Source organism: Oryctolagus cuniculus, chromosome 17 (genome assembly GCF_964237555.1).
Source record: "Oryctolagus cuniculus chromosome 17, mOryCun1.1, whole genome shotgun sequence".
In the NCBI taxonomy this organism is placed as follows: Eukaryota; Metazoa; Chordata; class Mammalia; order Lagomorpha; family Leporidae; genus Oryctolagus; species Oryctolagus cuniculus.
This window is the reverse complement of record NC_091448.1, coordinates 56,722,984-56,740,544: the sequence shown is the minus strand read 5'-3', so window position 1 is coordinate 56,740,544 and position 17,561 is coordinate 56,722,984. Positions and strand designations below refer to the sequence as shown.

Genomic DNA, 17,561 nt, shown 5'->3' with positions numbered 1-17,561 from the left:
AGACATACCCATATGCCTAAACATAAACACATAGTATTCATTTGTTTTGTTTTTGAACAGTCTTTGGGTGAAGAGGGCATATTTATCCCACATATATATATTTAAGATTTATTTATTTGAAAGGCAAAGAGAGAGAGAGAGAGAAGGAGAAAGAGAAGGATATCTTCTATCTGCTGGTTCACTCTCTAAATGGCCACAACAGGTCGAAGCCAGAAGCCAGGACTTCATCTGGGTCTGCCATGTGGGTGCAGGGGCCCAAGCACTTGGCCCATCTTCTACTGCTTTCCCAGGAGCATCAGTAGGGACCTGGAGTGGAAGTGGAGCAGCCGGGACTCAAACCAGTACCCATTTGTATTGCCAGCACTGTAGGCCATGGCTTAACCCACTGCACCACAGTGCTGGTCCCTATCCCTATGCCTTCTCTATGGCAAGCACTGATGTAGGTGATAGAGACTGAAAGCAGTGGAAAAATAAACCAGCAGGTAAAAATTTCCACCCTCAAATAATAAGTCATCAAGTAAAACATTTAGTCTGCTCAATAGAGATTAGAGCTATGGATAAAAATAGGGTAGGGGAAGTGGGAGCTGGAGCAATGGGCTCAAGCAGGTGACCTAAGCCAGACCCTGAAAAGTCCCTTTGACTTTTAAAAAAAGATGTTAAATTTCCATTTGGGGAGGGGGACTTTTGGCACAGTAGGTAAGAAGCTGTTCCTTATCAGAGTGCCTGGTTCAAGTCCCAGCCCCTCTACTTCCCATCCAGCTTCCTGCTGATATTTGCCCTGAGGGGCAGCAGGTGATGACCCAAGTGCTTAGGTCCCTGCCACCCACAGGGGAGACCTGGACAGAGTTCCAAGCTCCTGGTTTCAACCTGGCCAAACCCTGGCTGTTGCAGGCATTTGGGGGTGTGAAATAGCAGATGCAATCTCTCTGTTTTTCTGCTTTTCAAATAAAATTTTAAAAATAAGGGAATTAAGAGAAATAAATGAGGAAATAATGAAAAAAAGAGGGGCAGGCACTGTGGTAGAGCAGAGTAAGCCCCTGCCTGCCAGGCTGGCGCCCCATATGAGCACCAGTGGGAGTCTTGGCTGCTTCACTTCTAATCTAGCTCCCTATTAATGTGCTTGGGAAAGCAAGGGGAGATGATCTAAGTACTTGGGCCCCTGCAACCCATGTTGGAGTCTTGAATGGAGTTCTAGGTTCCTGGCTTGGACCTGACCCAGCCCTGGCCATTGCAGGCATCTGGGGAGTGAACCAGTGGATGGAAGACCTCTCTGTCTCTCTCTGTAACTCTGACTTTCAAATAAGTAAATAAATCTTAGAGAAAGAAAGGACAGAAAGAAAAAAGGGAGGAAAAGAAATTCATCCAATATTAAAAAAGTGTTCCATGTAGGTATTAAAACAACTCATCTTTTAAGTTATAGTTAATTGTATTCCCACATGGTAATGCTTTTTTAATCAAGCTTATAGTATTTAAAACTTCACAAAAATAGTTTGGGGCCATTCACTTGGAAAAATACAGAATCTTATGACTGGAAGCAACTTCAGTGATTAACCAGTCAAAAACTTTTTTTTTTTTTTGCAGATGACAAAATGAGATCAAGGAGTCATTAGAAACATACAAATATATTTTCTGTCTTATGGAAAAAGCACTCTGCTAGGTTAAATTCTTTGTCCTAAGCTATGAAATAATCATTGGTGAAGGGGAGACCAGGGCCTGGACTTTGCTGGAGCTCATGGTGGAAATTCTTCAACAGAGCCGATCATGATAAAAATCTTGGGTATCAGCCTCTTCATCCAACCTCAGAGACAAAATTTTGGCCCTGAGATGAAAAATCTAGCTTAAAGTAGGAACCAGTCGTCCTATTAGGTGAGCAGGTGGATGGAAAAATAGAGTCAGGGCAGGTGAGGGTGACCTCAGGGCCCTAAAGGGATGAGCCCTGTTCTCCGTGGAAGGACAAGCAATCGATTGCAGACTCTGGAGGCCTGATCCTGGCCGGGTGCTGCCAGGGATGGAAGCTTGCAGTGTTGGCGTGTTCTACCCGACACTCGACTGAGTTCTGCCTCTGCGTCCTCAGCACCTGCTGGACATGAGCCTGGGCTTGTTGTAGCTGCAGCACCTGCTTAAGGAGCTCCTGCTGTCTCAGGCCGGCCCACCTGGTGGGCTTGTCTTCCTCCTCGCCAGAAAGCCAGACACAAAGGCCCATGTTCTTGCTCAACCTACATGCTGGCTCTACGCCAGGAGATCCAGGGTTCATTCTCAAGGTAGCTCCTCCTCATTCTGAGTCTTCTGCTTTCATGCTCAATGAGGGCTTTGAAAAAAAATTTTTTTTTTTGACAGGCAGAGTGGCAGAGTAGACAGTGAGAGAGAGAGAGAGAGAAAAGTCTTCCTTCTGTTGGTTCACCCCACAATGGCCGCCATGGCCGGCGCACCGCGCTGATCCGAAGCCAGGAGCCAGGCACTTTTTTTCCTGGTCTCCCATGTGGGTGCAGGGCCCAGGGACTTGGGCCATCCTCCACTGCACTCCCAGGCCACAGCAGAGAGCTGGAACCGGGACAGAATCTGGCGCCCCGACCGGGACTAGAACCCAGGGTGCCAGTGCCGCTGGAGGAGGATTAGCCTAGTGAGCCGCGGCGCTGGCTGGGGTTTGAATTTTAAAGAAAAAGAGCCGGTGCTGCGGCTCACTAGGCTAATCCTCCACCTAGTGGCGCAGGCACACCCGGTTCTAGTCCCGGTCGGGGCGCCGGATTCTGTCCAGGTTGCTCCTCTTCCAGGCCAGCTCTCTGCTGTGGCCCGGGAGTGCAGTGGAGGATGGCCCAAGTACTTGGGCCCTGCACCCCATGGGAGACCAGGAGAAGCACCTGGCTCCTGGCTTCGGATCAGTGCGGTGCGCCGGCCGCGGCGGCCATTGGAGGGTGAACTAACGGCAAAAGGAAGACCTTTCTCTCTGTCTCTCTCACTATCCACTCTGCCTGTCAAAAAAAAAAATGTAAAAAAATTTTAAAGAAAACATGTATTTATTTATTTGAAAAGAGATTAGAGAGAGGAGGGAGGGAATCAGAGAGAAAAGAGAGAGAGACAGAGAGACAGAGAGACAGAGAGAGATCTTATGTCTACTGGTTCACGGTTCACTGCCCAAATGTCTGCAATAGCTGGGGCTGGACCAGGCTAAAGCCAGGAGCAGGAACTCCATCTGGGTCTCCCACATGGGTGGCAAGGGCCAAAGCTCTTGGGCATCATTGGCTACTTTCCCAGGTACATTAGCAGAAAGCTGGAGTGGAAGTGGAGCAGCAGGGACTCTAACTGGTGCTCATATGGGACGCAGGCATTGGCTTAACCCTCTGTGCCACAATGCTGGCCCCAGAGTTTTGCATTTTAAGGAGTCTTTGGGAATCCAGAATCTAAAAAGCTTGTTGGGTTTTTTGGACAGGGCAGCAAATGTTGAGCAGAGACTGCTCAGATTGTTGCCAAGTAAAATAGAGAGTGCCCAATGAAATCTGGGTTGCCGATAAAAGCGTGTCCCAAATACAGCTATATAACAACCTCCCTCCCCGACCCCCGACTGAATTGTTATACATCACATTTAAATTGAACTGGGGATCCTATGGTTTTATTTGTTAAAATTCACAATCCTACTCCTGGGTGGGGTCCTGGCAATTACTAGCATTTGTCTTTGTTAGGATTGTTTGAGTTGAAAGGGAGGGTCAGAGAGAAAGAATGAAAGGAAACACAACATTAGAAGCAAAATCCATTAATGAAGTGCTCTCTCCTTTTGCTCCTGTGTGTGTGTGTGTGTGTGTGTGTGTGTATACATACATCTATGCCCTTATGCTATAGCATGTAAGGATTACTTGAGAAAAATTGTTGACAGATATTGACTAAATACCAGACGGCTAAAAGCTGTCAAACTGTGGCCAGCAGAAAAATAGCATAATTGTTGCATTTATGTAAATTGTCTACTACTTATGCCCAACCACGATGCAGCACAATCACAATTTTGCTTGTTCCCGATCTCTGAGAACCGTAAAATATTACCAACGAGGTGTGAGAAATCACTTAGCCCAATTGTGACATTTACAGATCAAGAAACCAAGACACAAAGAGAGAAACTAACCAATCCAGGACCCCACTGCCATGAAAATTAATAACACAACACTATGTTATGAGGGCTTACTAAGGCCAGGCATTGTTCCAGGTGGGATCTCCTTGCATTATCGCATTTAATTCCCCCAGAAACCCCATAATCATCCTCATGAATCAGAGAAGGTGAGCCGAAGCGGAGAATCACGTAATTTACCTAAGAGTCAAGGTCAGCCAGCTGACAGGTGACTGCTAACATCCCAACTGGTCCGGCCTGAGACCAACCCCTCCCTGCAACACATACATTGCCACTTGCTCAACCGTGACGCTCTGATTCTCAAACACATCACTAAACACGTTCATATATGTAAGCTTTCAGAGTTCACTGCCCCGTAAGCGTGATTCTGCCCCTAATCACAAGCTCATGACAGCTTACAGAAACCCATGTCAATTCCAGAGTTAAAGCAGTTATCTGCTTGCTTATAAACAAGCACTATCACAAACGCCCGGGGCTGGAATCAGAAGACTTGAGTTACATTTATTTTTGGAAATAGTTTTTTTTATAACTACGTAATTCTGGGATCTACGATGGAAGCAAATACGACGAGCTAGAAACTGTTATAGGAGCTTACTTTACAGTTTGAGTGGCTCACGGGAGAGGAAGAAAACAGGAGAGAGGCAAGAGGGAGTTAGAGAAATCAAAATGAAGAAGAGGCGCTCCAAACCCATGGCTAGGCACATAAAAAAGCACGGAGTTCTCTTAGAGGGAGCTTCACTTACTGTCAGCCAGACTTCAGTGCCCCTGCAGCTCTCGTGGGCTCTATCCACAGACAGCACAGTCGCCATCCTCAACATCATGAACTTTCTAAGTTCCACACGCCACTTGTTTTTCCTCCTCTGTCTTCAGGAGGCTACCAACCCTGGAGCTGAGAAGCCCAAACCAGTTGGCCCAGTAACAGGCTCCAGCTCCCTTGCTTATCAAACCCTGAAGATTAAGCACACCTGCTTCTGCATTGACAGCAGGTTTGCCCAAAACTACTCTCCCTTACGACAACCAACACCTGGACCAGCTTAAGAAGAAAATAAAAATGGAGACTCTGAGATTGTCCAAAAGCACCAGGATCTGGGCCTGTGGGGTCTTCTTGGGAGACCCTGGGACTCCACAAAACGGCTAAGGTGGGAATGGGAGGCTTTGAAAAAATGCTCTGCCTGCTCCTCCTCCATTGCCCTTCAGCTGAAGGAAGGGTTCCTTTGATAAGTCTTGTTTTGCAGGCCTCCCAACAAGTGCATCACCAAATCCTTTTAGAGCCAAGCCAGCCCCTCCACACCCCCCTATATGAACCTGGCAAGGGAGCATTTGAAATGAATGCAGCTTTCACGCCAAACAATGCTACATCCTCTCTCCTTCAGAAAGGTGGCAGCATTGCCTTGCGGTTTTGACCGAGTTCCCAAGCAGTGGCGAGGTCTCTGGCTGAATCACAGACCAACTGCCTCTCCTCGTTGTGGAAAAGGACTTCATCCATGATCAGTGTCCACTTGCTGCAAGGCTCACCCCCTGGGGGGCTTCGAGGACACGAGAGAGCTCGTGGCTCCCTACACTCTAAACGTTTTCAACTTGCTTCAATAGTGTAGAGCCTAAGAAATCTCCCGTCAATCCCTGAGACATCGAAACCCAGGAGCAGCGAAGGATAAACTTTTGCCTCCCCAAAGACGCTTTTTGAACCAACTCGTCCCCCAGCCACAGTCCAGTGGCCCCAGGTAGAAGCACGAAAGAAAGAAGCTCGGCCCGGCAGAAGATGGGGGCCTCAAACACCTGCTGTGTTGAAAACATGGGCATCCTGGCCTAACAGCCCTTGATTGGCCGTCCAAGTTCGGCCATGACAGAGCGGATTGATACCCCTGTGTTGTAAAACAGAAGTGACACCCACAGCCACTGAAAAGCAATGTCAGAAGTCAGGTGTCTCCAGCCCCCTGCCACGGGCACCTGCACAAAATCCATCCCGGCTCCCGTGCGTCCATCCCACTCACCTCCACTCGGTGTCCTCTGAGACGTCTCTCTGTGTGCCACTAACACAGAACTTTGGGGGAAAATTTCTCCATTTATAAATATCAGATGGTTTGGGAAAAAATATTTGTGGCACTGGGCTTTTTTTTTTTCTTCTTTCCTACAAGTGATGTCATTTTGAATACTTGGTGTGCTCCAAATTTGCTATTTTTACTTCCCCCAAGTGACTCTTTTTGGGAAATAGATTTGTTTGGATTAGCTACATTTTCAGCGACCCTTGTACCTAATACGCAACATGAGGTTCATCTTCTCAGCCACAACCACTGATACCGTACGCCTCCCAAGCTGGTAACCCCTTATTTGTTCCATACCCAAAGATGCTTCTCTTAGAGGGTACCCCCTCCAGAATCTATTCACAGATAGAGAGAAAATATAAAATAAACCAAATCGGGATTGGCCGAGTCACCAACAACTCAAAGCATTTAAAACAGAAGGCATCAGAGACACCACCACCCCCAAGCTAAGTAAAGTTCTTCACTTCTCAAAAAAACGTGCTTTTGGGGAACAAAGTGGAAGTAGCCGCGGGCAGGGCTTGCTGGAAAGAGGATGCCGAGAGAGACTCGCAGAGGAGGGAGCTGAACTAGGAGCGCCAATACCTTCGCCCTACCTGATCGGAACTTGCTTCTGATCAGCAAGGAATGCTCGGAGCCCAGGAGTGTCATGTTGAGCCGCAGCGAGCCGCTGGTCCCTGCGCCCGACGTCCCCTCCTTTCCACCTGGAACAGGCTCCCGGGAGCCCAGCTGACCGCTGCGAACCCGCCAGCACTCATGCAAGCGTCCGTGCGCTCCCCTGGGCAGCAGCGCGCACAGTGGCAGCCAGTGTCCCCCAGAAAACTGGCGCCTCCCCCCACTCGCTGAGCGGGGCTAATTATCTCTTAGCCGGCAGGACCCTCCTCCTCCTCCTCCTCCTCCTCGGAGGTTGGCCAGGAGCGGCGGCATCGCAGGCGTTCCTGGCTGATGTCATAGGCTGCCCGCGACCGCCGAAGATCGCCGCCACGCCTTTAAGAAGGTCCCAAGTTTGCTATCTGATACTCTTTACTACTGACAGGCGTTCGGCCAATCAGGAGCGGCGAGCTGGGGGCCCGGGACCCACGGCCGCCGGGAGAGTCGGGGCCGCGCCGGGGCTCTTTTAACTCTTTGCAGCGGGCTGGGGCGCGCAGGGCGCCGGCACGGCCCAGGGGACGGGGCGGCCGGGCGGGAGCAGACGCAGGAAGAAGGAGAGCCCGGCGGCGACGCGGTGGGGCTCTTGGGCGCTGCGCGGCGCTGCAGCGGCGCGGGGAGCTCCAGCCGGGGCTTCCCCGCCAAAGTTTCTGCAGCCCGAGAGCAGGGACGCGGGCGCCGGCTGCAGAGGCTGGCGACGGATGCGCACGCTGGGTGAGAGGCATTTCCCATCCCAGCTGCGCCCCGGCGGAGCAGAATCCCCGCGCGTTCGCTCTCCTCGGAGCGTAGCCGGGCCCGGCGCGCAGACAGACCGGGTTATCCGAGGGCGCTTTGTCAAGTTCGTGGAAGAGGCGTTCGAAAAGTTCAACTGATTCTGGTGCCCGAAAGTTTTCAACTCCAGGCACAGTTTTACATAATTCGCACGTTCCACAAACATTTTGAAGATGCCTGGTTAGTAGTTTCGTTAACAGACGTGGATATATTTCCATGGAGAAAATGAAAAGATGAAGTTTTGTATGTGTGTGTGTGTGTGTGTGTGGTTTTTGTTTTTGTTTTGTTTTGTTTTTGTTTTTGTTTTTTACAAATCTGTGACTGCGTCTAGAAAACCAGCCGGGACAAGGCACTCCCGCCGTTCCCTGGGGAAAGGGGCCAGGAAGGCACAGGAGCTGGATGCTCTACTGGCCTGTAAATGGTGGCTACAGGATAAGGGGGATCCAGATGGGGGTCCTGTGCAGAGCTTAGCTTGGAAAATCTTTTCCTGCACACGAATCCCTCCTTAGGGGAAAATCCATTCTGTGCACTTGAAGTCAGTGCACAGCTAATGCACTATATATATATATATATATATAGTATTTATTTGAAAGGCAGAGTGCAGAGAGCGAGGGAGAGACACACACAAAGAGATCTTCCATCCACAATTGCATTCCCCAAATGGCCCCAATGGCTGGAAGACAGAGGCTGGAACTCCATCTTGGTCTGCCACATGGTTGGCAGGGGCCCAAGGACTTGGGTCATCTTCTGCTGCTTTCCCAGGAGCATTAGTAGGGAGCTGGATCAGAAGCAGAGCAGCTGGGACTGAATCCCAGGCTCCAATATGGGATGTCAGTGTCACAGGTGGTGGATTAGCCCCTTGCACCATAATGCAAGCCCCAAGAAGCTAGCTTAATAGCTGGTGGCACAGGAAATAAGCATTAAACTATCTACAGACATAATTTGGATTTATTTGCCACTTTCATTTTTTTGAAGATATTTATTTAAGAAGTAGAGTTACAGACAGAAGGAGAGACAGATGTCTCCCAATCCGCTGGTTCACTCCCCAAATGGCTGCAACAGCCAGAGCTGAGCTGATCGAAGCCAGGAGCCAGGGAGTTCTTCTAGGTCTCCCGCGTGGGTGCAGGGGTCCAAGGACTGCTTTCCCAGGCCTTAAGCAGAGAGCTGGATGGGAAGAGGAGCTAGAACCAGTGCTTAGATGGGATGCCGGCGCTGCAGGCAGAGGCTTAGTCCACTACGCCACAGTGCTGACCCTATTATTTGTCACTTTCTATGAATGTGGGCCCCAGATGCCATCTATTCAATTCTCCTATAACCATGCCTATGATCTAGAGCTCTGAACTCTTGAAGTATCAGTCAGTGACAGGTGGACCTGAGCAACAGCCCCTTAGGACAAGCACTAACACCCAAGTCCCAGTGTGTGTTCTAAGACACAGAGTTCTGTATCTGCATCTCACCAGGCTGTTTGTGTAAATAAGGTCTTCAGGGGCAGACGATATAGTAGCTGATGTGTCAAAGAAAAGATGCAGAGATCCTATTCCTGTTCGTCTTGGGGATGATGTCCTCTGGCAGTGGAGACCTGCTTGCAGGTGCGGACAAGCAACTCAGTGATTCTGTCACACTCCCATTCCCCGTGTGTACCTTGCCTGTTTCACATGGTTACCACACAGGGAGTGGCTTAAGAACAACAACACAACACACATTTATTATCTCATGGTTCTGGAAGGCAGAAGTCCAGAATGGGTCTTCTTGGGATAGAATCAAGCTCTGTGCAGGGCTGTGCTCCATTCTGGAGGCTCCAGGAGATGAGCTGTTTTTCCAGCTTCTAGAGGCAGCCCTGTTCTTTGCCTGGGGGCTTCTTCCTCCAGCTTCCAAGGCAGAAGTGGACCCTTACGTTCTTATCCTGTCTCACCTTCCACATTCATCGTTCACATTAGCCTTGCGGCAAGGACAGATTCTATTGTTAGATCCGTAGGTGACTGACCTTAATTTCATCTGCTACCTTCCTTCCCCTTTGTCATGTGATGTCACATACTCAGAGGGCTGGCACTGGGACATGAATGTGGTGGAGGTGAGAGGTACCTCCCACACAGAGATACCCATCTATCATGCTTGTCCTCAGTCCAGCCCCAGCCTCCTGGCAGAACGGAGGGGCACGTGAGAATGGGAGTACCCCCAGGACTCTGCCGGAAAGACATCGGTGGGATAAGGAGTATGGCACAAAATCTTTGAGCGACATTTCGAAGAGAGAAGAAAGAGCTACACAGATTTTTCTCCAGAGGGCTTTGGGGCTGAGAAGAGAGCCACAGTAACTTGGCGGAGGGTGAACTTGTTCACTGAATGCAGTGATGAAATCAGCTGAAGCCAAATGGAAGGGTTTGCATGACCTGGCTGAATTGGACAGGAATAAGTTGTTTGCTTTCTGCAGGCTGGGAGAGCTCGTGTGTGTGTTTAGAGGGGGAGCGTAGTTCCTTTTTTTGAGTTCAGGAAATGCTGGTAATTATATCTCTCCTCAAGTTTCCCATCCCAGTGTGGAGCTGTTGGCATCTGCCCTGGGATTTATACCCCTGATGGCTTGGACTATCTATGGCTGCACTATGCTCATATAGAAGACCATCCTCTGCCCTCTCTGTTCAAGACATCCTCTGTGAGTTGTGTTTTTTGTTTTTCCTTTCTGGTAGAATTTCGAGAGGATGTTCCAAGCTGCTACAATTGGGGAGAAGTAGGCTAATGCATTCAAGACGCCACTGCCTTGTGTCCTAAATATTGATGATCTCTTGGCAACACTTCCCCCTAGCCTTGCTACTCCATGACCTTCCCTCCCGGGTTCTAGAATGAGCCTTCGATGTTATGGGCAGGAGAGACCTGGGGTGAGTTACTGAAGTCCTCTGAGATATGCAATAACTTACCTGTAATATGGAGCTAGAAATACTTGCTCTCCCAAGAGCTGTGATATTTAAATGAGAAGATGCATGTGGACTGTCCAAAACAACTGGTCCTGGCGTGCTCTTCAGCTGTTGCTTCTTTAATTCCCCTTCCTCAGACACCTGCAGGCAGTCACGATCATGGAAAGCAATCCTGTATCTTCACTGTGTCAGGACTTTCTTGGCTTTACCACCTTTAGTTATCTATCTTGTGTCACAAATTACAACCACAGGCAGTTTGGTCATGTCTGGTCAACTATGGTCGAGTCAGGTGTTTTCCTCTGCAGGTTGGGAGAGCCTCTCTCTCTCTCTCTCTCTCTCTCTCTCTCTCTGTGTGTGTGTGTGTGTGAGAGAGAGAGAGAGAGAGAGAGAGAGAGAGAGAGAGACTGCAATCCTTTCCATCTACTTTCTCTTTTGGCTTTTGTACCTCTGATGCATAAGCAGTTCAGGCAGTATTTGTTCCTCTTTCATGTGTTTGTTGAAAAAGCCTTTAGCAATCTATGTAAGTCACTTTCACAAGTGCCCTGTATTCATGCAGTGCACAGACAAGTTTGCAAACTCAAATGAGTTGATAAGGGAAATGGAGGAGTGAGGTGGTTACATGCAACAAACGGGACAGCAGGTGCCTTGTCCAAGTGGGGCAGCCATGACCCATTCATGACTATGGTTCATGGTAACCATGTGGGAGGGAACACAGATCCTTCCTGCCATATCTTCCTCCAGTAGCTCAAAGAAATTGGAAATTCAGGTTGTAATGTTAAATACTGTTTTTCTATGATTTATGCATTTATTCATTTATTTGAAAGGCAAAACAACAGAGAGAGAGGGAGATACACACACACACACACACACACAGAGGGAAAGGGGGGGGAACTTCTATTTGTTGGCTCACTCCCAAATGGCCACAATGGCTAGGTTTGGGCCAGGCTGAAGTCAGGAGCCAGGAACTCCATCCTGGTCTTCCATATGGGTGGCAGGGGCCCAAGTACTTTGGTTATCTTCTGCTGCTTTCCCAGGTGCATTATCAGGAAGTGGATTAACAATCTGATATGGTGTGCTGTCATTGCAAGCAGCGGCTTAGCTCACTGCACCACAATGACAGCCCCAAACATACTGGTTTTCAAAATTCTGAACATCTGTCAGTAATAGAAAGTAAATGCTTTAAAATACAGTCAAATCAGGGGGCATATCCCTGTTGCAAGATCTGAGCCTTATCCAGGCCCTTTAACAAATAATGCAAAATTATAAATATGTCTAGTGCAAGAGTGACATTGACATAGAATGAGAAATGAAATCACAACCAGCAGGAGCATGAGGGAGTCAGTTCCTTTATCCCAAGATGCAGTCTTCAACTGACTGGAAATAGTAACATAGAAATGCTTCCTGGTTACATCCTGGCTTCTGCTTAACACTGGGAACTCTCAAAAACCCCCAGCCTCTCCCTGCATGCACAGAGCTTATGCAAGCTGGAATGGGAGAGGAGCCTGGAAATTAAGCTTGGTTAACTGAATGGTCCATCCATCCCTGGGGCCAACAGTACATGTCTGCAAGCTGAGTGAGACCTCAACTGGCCCAATATCGTGTCCTCTGCTATGAAATTTATCCTCTGATCTGTCAAGAAGTTCTATCAAGAATCTGGTGGGGAAGATGAACTACATATCACCAAGTAACCTATTTGAGGAATTACCTATTTAAGGAATGCAGCTTCAGCCTATTAATTTATTTCAATTCCAGAAATATTTATTAAGCACAGACTGTGTTCTAGCATTGTAAGGGATATAAAGATGAGACAGATAAGGTCTGAGACCCCTACGGGTCAAGAATCTAATGGTGGGTCACCCACAGCTCCCAGCAAACCAGAAATCCAGAGTCTTTATTGTCCAGTACTAGTTAATGTCATGAAATCTCAGCTGGAACTCATGTCAACCATGCTATTAATATAGCCTGCTTTCTTTCATGAAAGTGAATATAAAAACACTTTTGCTTAATTTAAACAAAGACTTAAATTTAAACAAATGTAAGAAAGTAGTTTTCAGTTGAAAATATCTGTCACAGCCTCTTCTTCCTGTCTTCTGGCAATGCTTTTCACCTTTTTCTCTCTTTGGGCACTTCTCCCCACCTAGCTCCTGCCCAGGAAAAGGGAACACAATTTTCTAACTCAGATTTACAGCCATTGGGGCGGGCTGTGTACACTAGAGGGCCAGGCCACTGTGCGGAAAAGCCAGGCCTCTTTGTTTTTCTGTGTCGTTGCTTCTGTTACTGGAGAGGGATGGTGAGGAGTATAGGCCAGAAACCAACAAGGAGCATTGTATCAGCATGTGAACCAACCGTTCTCACTGTTCCTGCTCCATACGACATAACGACACTGCTCAAGTTAGCTTGCACTGGATTCAGGTCTCACTGCTGTGACTTGCTGGCCGTGGAGAGGAAGGAAGACGGAGATGTGTGCTGCAGAGACTCATACTTGCCACTCAGTATTGGGTAAGGGACGACGTGCATGGTGCAAACTCTTCAACTGTGTTTGCTTCTTCGTGTTCTTGGAAGGTGCCAGGATGACTAGAGATCACCGAGGTATCCAGCAGACACGTAACATTCTTTGTCTTCTAGAATCTCTTGGGGATTGAACATGGTTGACTTTTTTCTTCCTTTCAAAGCTCCTTCCATTGCTGTCGGAGGGTACTTTAAGAGGTTCATGGAAAATGAAATTAAAAGATAAGTTGGGGTGAGTGGCCCAGTGGTTGAGTTGTTGAGTGAGTTGCCCCCACCCTACACTGGAGTACCTGGGTTGGCCAATGTGGATGCTGGGAGATATCAGGTGATTACTTAAATGGCTGTGGTTCTGCCATCCATGGGGGAGACCCGAATAGAGTGTCTGCCACTCATGTGGGAGATTTGGATTCAGTTTCTGGCTGCCAGCTTTGGATTTGGCCCAACCCTAACTGTTGTAGGTATTTGGGGAGCGAACCAGTAAATGGAGCTCTGTCTCAGTCTATCTTTCTGTCTCTCAAATAAATAAGTAAATAAGTAAATAAAAAAGCTTTTAACAAGAAAAGTTTATTTTGGTACCCAAAATGTTGAAATCTATGCATAAGTTTTTTTGTGTGACACAGATTTCCAGTTTGATGATCTTTTGTATGCTGGAAATTTTTCTCTTGTGCCCTAAACTTATGTATCCGAATACCTACTTCGCTTGACTTTCCCAAGAGCTCTTAGAACAAAACAGGTACAAAGCCAAACTTACCACTTCCTTTCATTAAGTTTCCCTGCAAGCCCACCTCTTTCCCAACACTTTCTTGTTTGTTCCAAAGAATAGGAAAAGTGTCCCCAATTCCTGGCTTGTGAGAGGACCCACAACCACATGCTTCTTCCTTACCCACAGCCCTTGTTGACTTGTTCTTCATTTATTTCAAGTGTCTTTAGGGTAATCTTCCTTTAAGTATTCCCCTGATCTAATCCATCTTCACATGGTACTCCGTGAACATATACAATTTTTACCTGTCAGTTAAAAATAAAAACTGGGGCAAGCATTTGGCACAGTGGTTAAGAGGTGGCTTGGGACACCTGTTTCCTGCCCTGAAGTGCCTGGGTTTGAGTCTCAGCTCTGCTTTCAATTGCAGCTTCCCAATAATGTGTACCCTGAGAGGCAACAGGTGATGGCTCCAGTACTAGGGTCCTTGCCATCCACGTGGGAGACCTGGATGGAACCGTCAGCTCCTGGTCGTGACTGGCCCAGCCCTGGCTACTGCAGGCATTTGGGGGAGTGAACCAGCAGATGGGAAATCTCTGTCTGTTTCTGTGTATTTTCATAAGAAATTAAGTTTTTAAATAAAGATTAATTGGTTAACGTGAAAAATAAAAAACAACAGAAGTTGTTCCCTGCAGGAGTCAGGGTTGCGTGATGCTGGGTTTAGGGGGACTGTTTTGTTCTGAATCACTCCATTCAGGGCCTGATAAAAACATTATCCACTTCCCAGAGATGACGAATCCACTTCTGGTTCATAAAGTGTGAGCTAGCAGTTTGTTTCCCTTCTGAACACCACCCCCCCCCCTTTTTTTTTTTTTTGCAACTAGTCACATTCTGTTTCCAAACCCGTCCCTGCCATCTCCCCCGCTCCCCAGAAAACAGAATGGAGGCCCATAAATCCTTGACCTGCTTCAGGTGACCTTACAAATCATACGTGCCTCGGCTCATTAACCCAGATGCCTATTATGGCTGAGGAATGACGAGGCGCGGCCCCAGTGTGTAGCGGGAGCGGGGAGGGGTGTGGGCTGGGAAGCAGGACTAAGTGAGTGGACAGCAATCCCTCACCAGCGTACCCAGCCTCTCCCGCACTTCGCCCTGCATGCGGCCAGGGCTGGCAGTCGGGGAGCAAAGCATGCAGCTCCAGGAGACCCTGTCTGGGGAGGACGTTTGTCTCTCTCTCTCTCTCTCTCTCTCTCTCTGAGAATATGACTTCTTTGGGGAGTTGGATGTACTAAAAACCGACATCTGACTGTTAAAGAAAGTGAGTGCATTCCAAGTGAGAATGTCTGAAAAGGACAAGTTCCACGTGCTGTTAACCAGCTATGATAATAGAGGGGAGAGTTTGTGGTGGGAGGCTCGTTCCCCATCTATACCCTGAGGAACTGGTCTCGAGGACCCTGTGCAAGAAGGCATAAAAAAAAAAAAAAAAAAAAAAAAAAAAAGAGAGAGAGAGAGAAATCATTTAGTTCAGGAAAACAGCCACTGAGTGTTTCGGCAGCAAGCTTCCTTTTGATGGTTGTGACTTAACCTACAGCCTGGCTGTTCAGAAACAGACTCGGGCATCCTTCAGACTTGAACCCACACGGTGCTCAGGCAGTGGTCCCCATCTCTCCCTCAGGAGCTTCCTGTTCTACAATCGCACTAGTCTCAGGCTTGTTTTCCCCAAGGTCAGGTGCATGTTTACATCGTAAAGCACTTCTGTGCATAGCTTCCTCTGGGATCCTCCTGGCGTACCAGGGAGGACTTTAAGATGCGCTCTGTCTGATGTGAGACCTTGATGGAGGAGAGAGGACTGCTGACTCATCCCAGTGTCCCCTCTAGACAGAGCAGAGATACCGTCCAGCTTGCTGGTGTGTGGTGCCCACGGGAATCGCTGCCTGCCTCCCTGGGACAGGTGTTTTTATTTTAATTCCCCTGGGTGGTCAGTATTCATGTCAGGGAAAATTTAAACATCTCTAAGTTGCTTCCTGGCTCACACAGTCTTTTCTTAGAGTATGTTGCCAATTCCCCTTTTCTTTCTTTTCCTCCAAATTCTTTAATATGAACTGACCTTGATACTGACCCATTCCATTAAAAAAACAAAAACCTGGGATTTTGTTACACGATCATTTAAAACTAAAGAACGGTCACCATGGGTGTAAGGCTTTCAAGACACGCGTCGAGGATGTCTTCCAGTGTGTTTGACAGAAAATTTGTTTAAAATGACCAAAGGCGAACCCCAGATGAGCCAATGAAATGTACACGGCTGCAGATGGGTGGGTTTGGGGGGAAAGGCTGTTGAAACATCACGCCATTGGGGGTGCCATTCCTCGTCTTGTGTGCATGGCCGATACTAGCACCAAGGAATTTTCTGTCAAAAGCATGTGGGTTCCAAAGCTGGAAACCTGAGTGCAATTCCTTAGCTCTACCTTGTCCTGCCTGTGTGACCCTGGGTGGGTTATTTAATCTCTCTGGGCTTTCTTTGTGTCTCGGCTTCTTCAGCCGTGAGACGGTCGGTATCTGAAAAATATGTACGCTATGAGTTGCAGAGGGAGCCTGGCACAGGGTAAACTCCCAACAGAGGAGAGGCATAAAGAAGACCGCGCTGGTGCCGATGGTGACAGCTGTGACGATGATGGCGCTACGATGCCTATGCATTCATCAGGGCTTTCGCAGGCAACGCTGGCCTGCAGATAAGCGCTTCTTACATTTTCCAGCGCTTTGCAAATATATCCAGAGACTGTGAATGGTGATCCTTTAGGAAGTAGCTTTTTTACTGTGATAAAACAGAGCCAGTGTAAACTCGTGGAAAATCCAACGTCCTTTAAGGGCTTTCATTTGCAGCTGACAGGGCTGTTCTTGTGTGGTGCTACTTTGTGGGGGCGGGGCTGTTGCCAGGGCTGCGGCAGTCAGGGGCTCTGAAGAGCAGGTTTCACTGGGCTGGCATCTGAGCCTATCTGAAGACTCCACTGGGCTGGCGCTGCGGCCACTAGGCTAATCCTCCGCCTTGCGGCGCCGGCACTAGGGTTCTAGTCCTGGTTGGGGCGCAGGATTCTGTCCTGGTTGCCCCTCTTCCAGGCCGGCTCTCTGCTGTGGCCTGGGAGTACAGTGGAGGATGGCCCAAGTGCTTGGGCCCTGCACCCGCATGGGAGACCAGCAGGAAGCACCTGGCTCCTGGCTTCGGATCTGTGCAGCGCTGGCCATAGCAGCCATTTGGGGGGGGTGAACCAACGGAAGGAAGACCTTTCTCTGTGTCTCTCTCTCTCACTGTCTAACTCTGCCAAAAAAAAAAAAAAAAAAAAAAAAAAAAAAAAAAAAAAAAAAAAAAAAAAAACTCCACTGAAACTGTAAATACAAAGTGACCCATGCTCAAGTTGATTACAATAATGGAATATGGAAACAATGATACACAGTTTGAGGCATTTAGATTTTGGAAGTTGAAGTTTTGTTTTTACTCTATTTGAAAGAAAATAAAACTACATACTAATACCTGCTTGGATAGAACTTTGTAAAGGTAGAAGTAATAATTTCTAAAGGTTTTCAGTCCTCTTTTTTTTTTCTTTTGATGAATTTGCATTTGCTAATCTGCAATTTTGAGAATACATAGACCACTGCACCTGCTAGACAGGGCTAGTGCTAAATGCTGGCAGAAATCTCTGTCATTAAAAAATTCTATGAATTGTGTCACAATATACAATTTTGTGTTTACATATTTATATGGAGGGTCTTCAAAAATCCATGGAAAACAAAGAACATATTATGAAAACACTATGCATGGATTTCACAAATTTTTTTTAAAAAAGATGTATTTATTTTATTTGAAAGGCAATTTACAGAGAGTG

At 47.8% G+C, this 17,561-nt stretch overlaps 1 protein-coding gene and 1 long non-coding RNA gene across 13 annotated transcripts in view; both read right to left on the bottom strand.

Moving 5' to 3' along the window:
- Positions 1 to 7,343, bottom strand: part of MYOCD (myocardin) — a 111,077-nt gene extending 103,734 nt beyond the window's left edge. For 2 of the 11 annotated variants that reach the window (XM_051825177.2, XM_017348997.3), the window contains exon 1: positions 6,750 to 7,120. Coding sequence is in view for 1 of the 11 variants with exons in the window: in XM_008270708.4 (XP_008268930.2) it covers positions 6,750 to 6,804 (55 nt within the window). In the remaining 10 variants the exon portion in view is untranslated. Of the gene's footprint in view, positions 1 to 6,105; positions 6,280 to 6,749 lie in introns of those variants that run through there. The other 9 variants (XM_008270708.4, XM_070061404.1, XM_070061406.1 and 6 more) reach the window with 9 other exon arrangements.
- A 4,867-nt stretch (positions 7,344 to 12,210) lies between these two features.
- LOC127484430 (uncharacterized) overlaps positions 12,211 to 17,561 on the bottom strand; it is a 107,522-nt gene continuing 102,171 nt past the window's right edge. For both annotated transcript variants that reach the window (XR_007911396.2, XR_011383290.1), the window contains exon 4: positions 12,211 to 13,175. This is a non-coding gene — a long non-coding RNA (uncharacterized lncRNA). The remainder of the gene's footprint in view (positions 13,176 to 17,561) is intronic.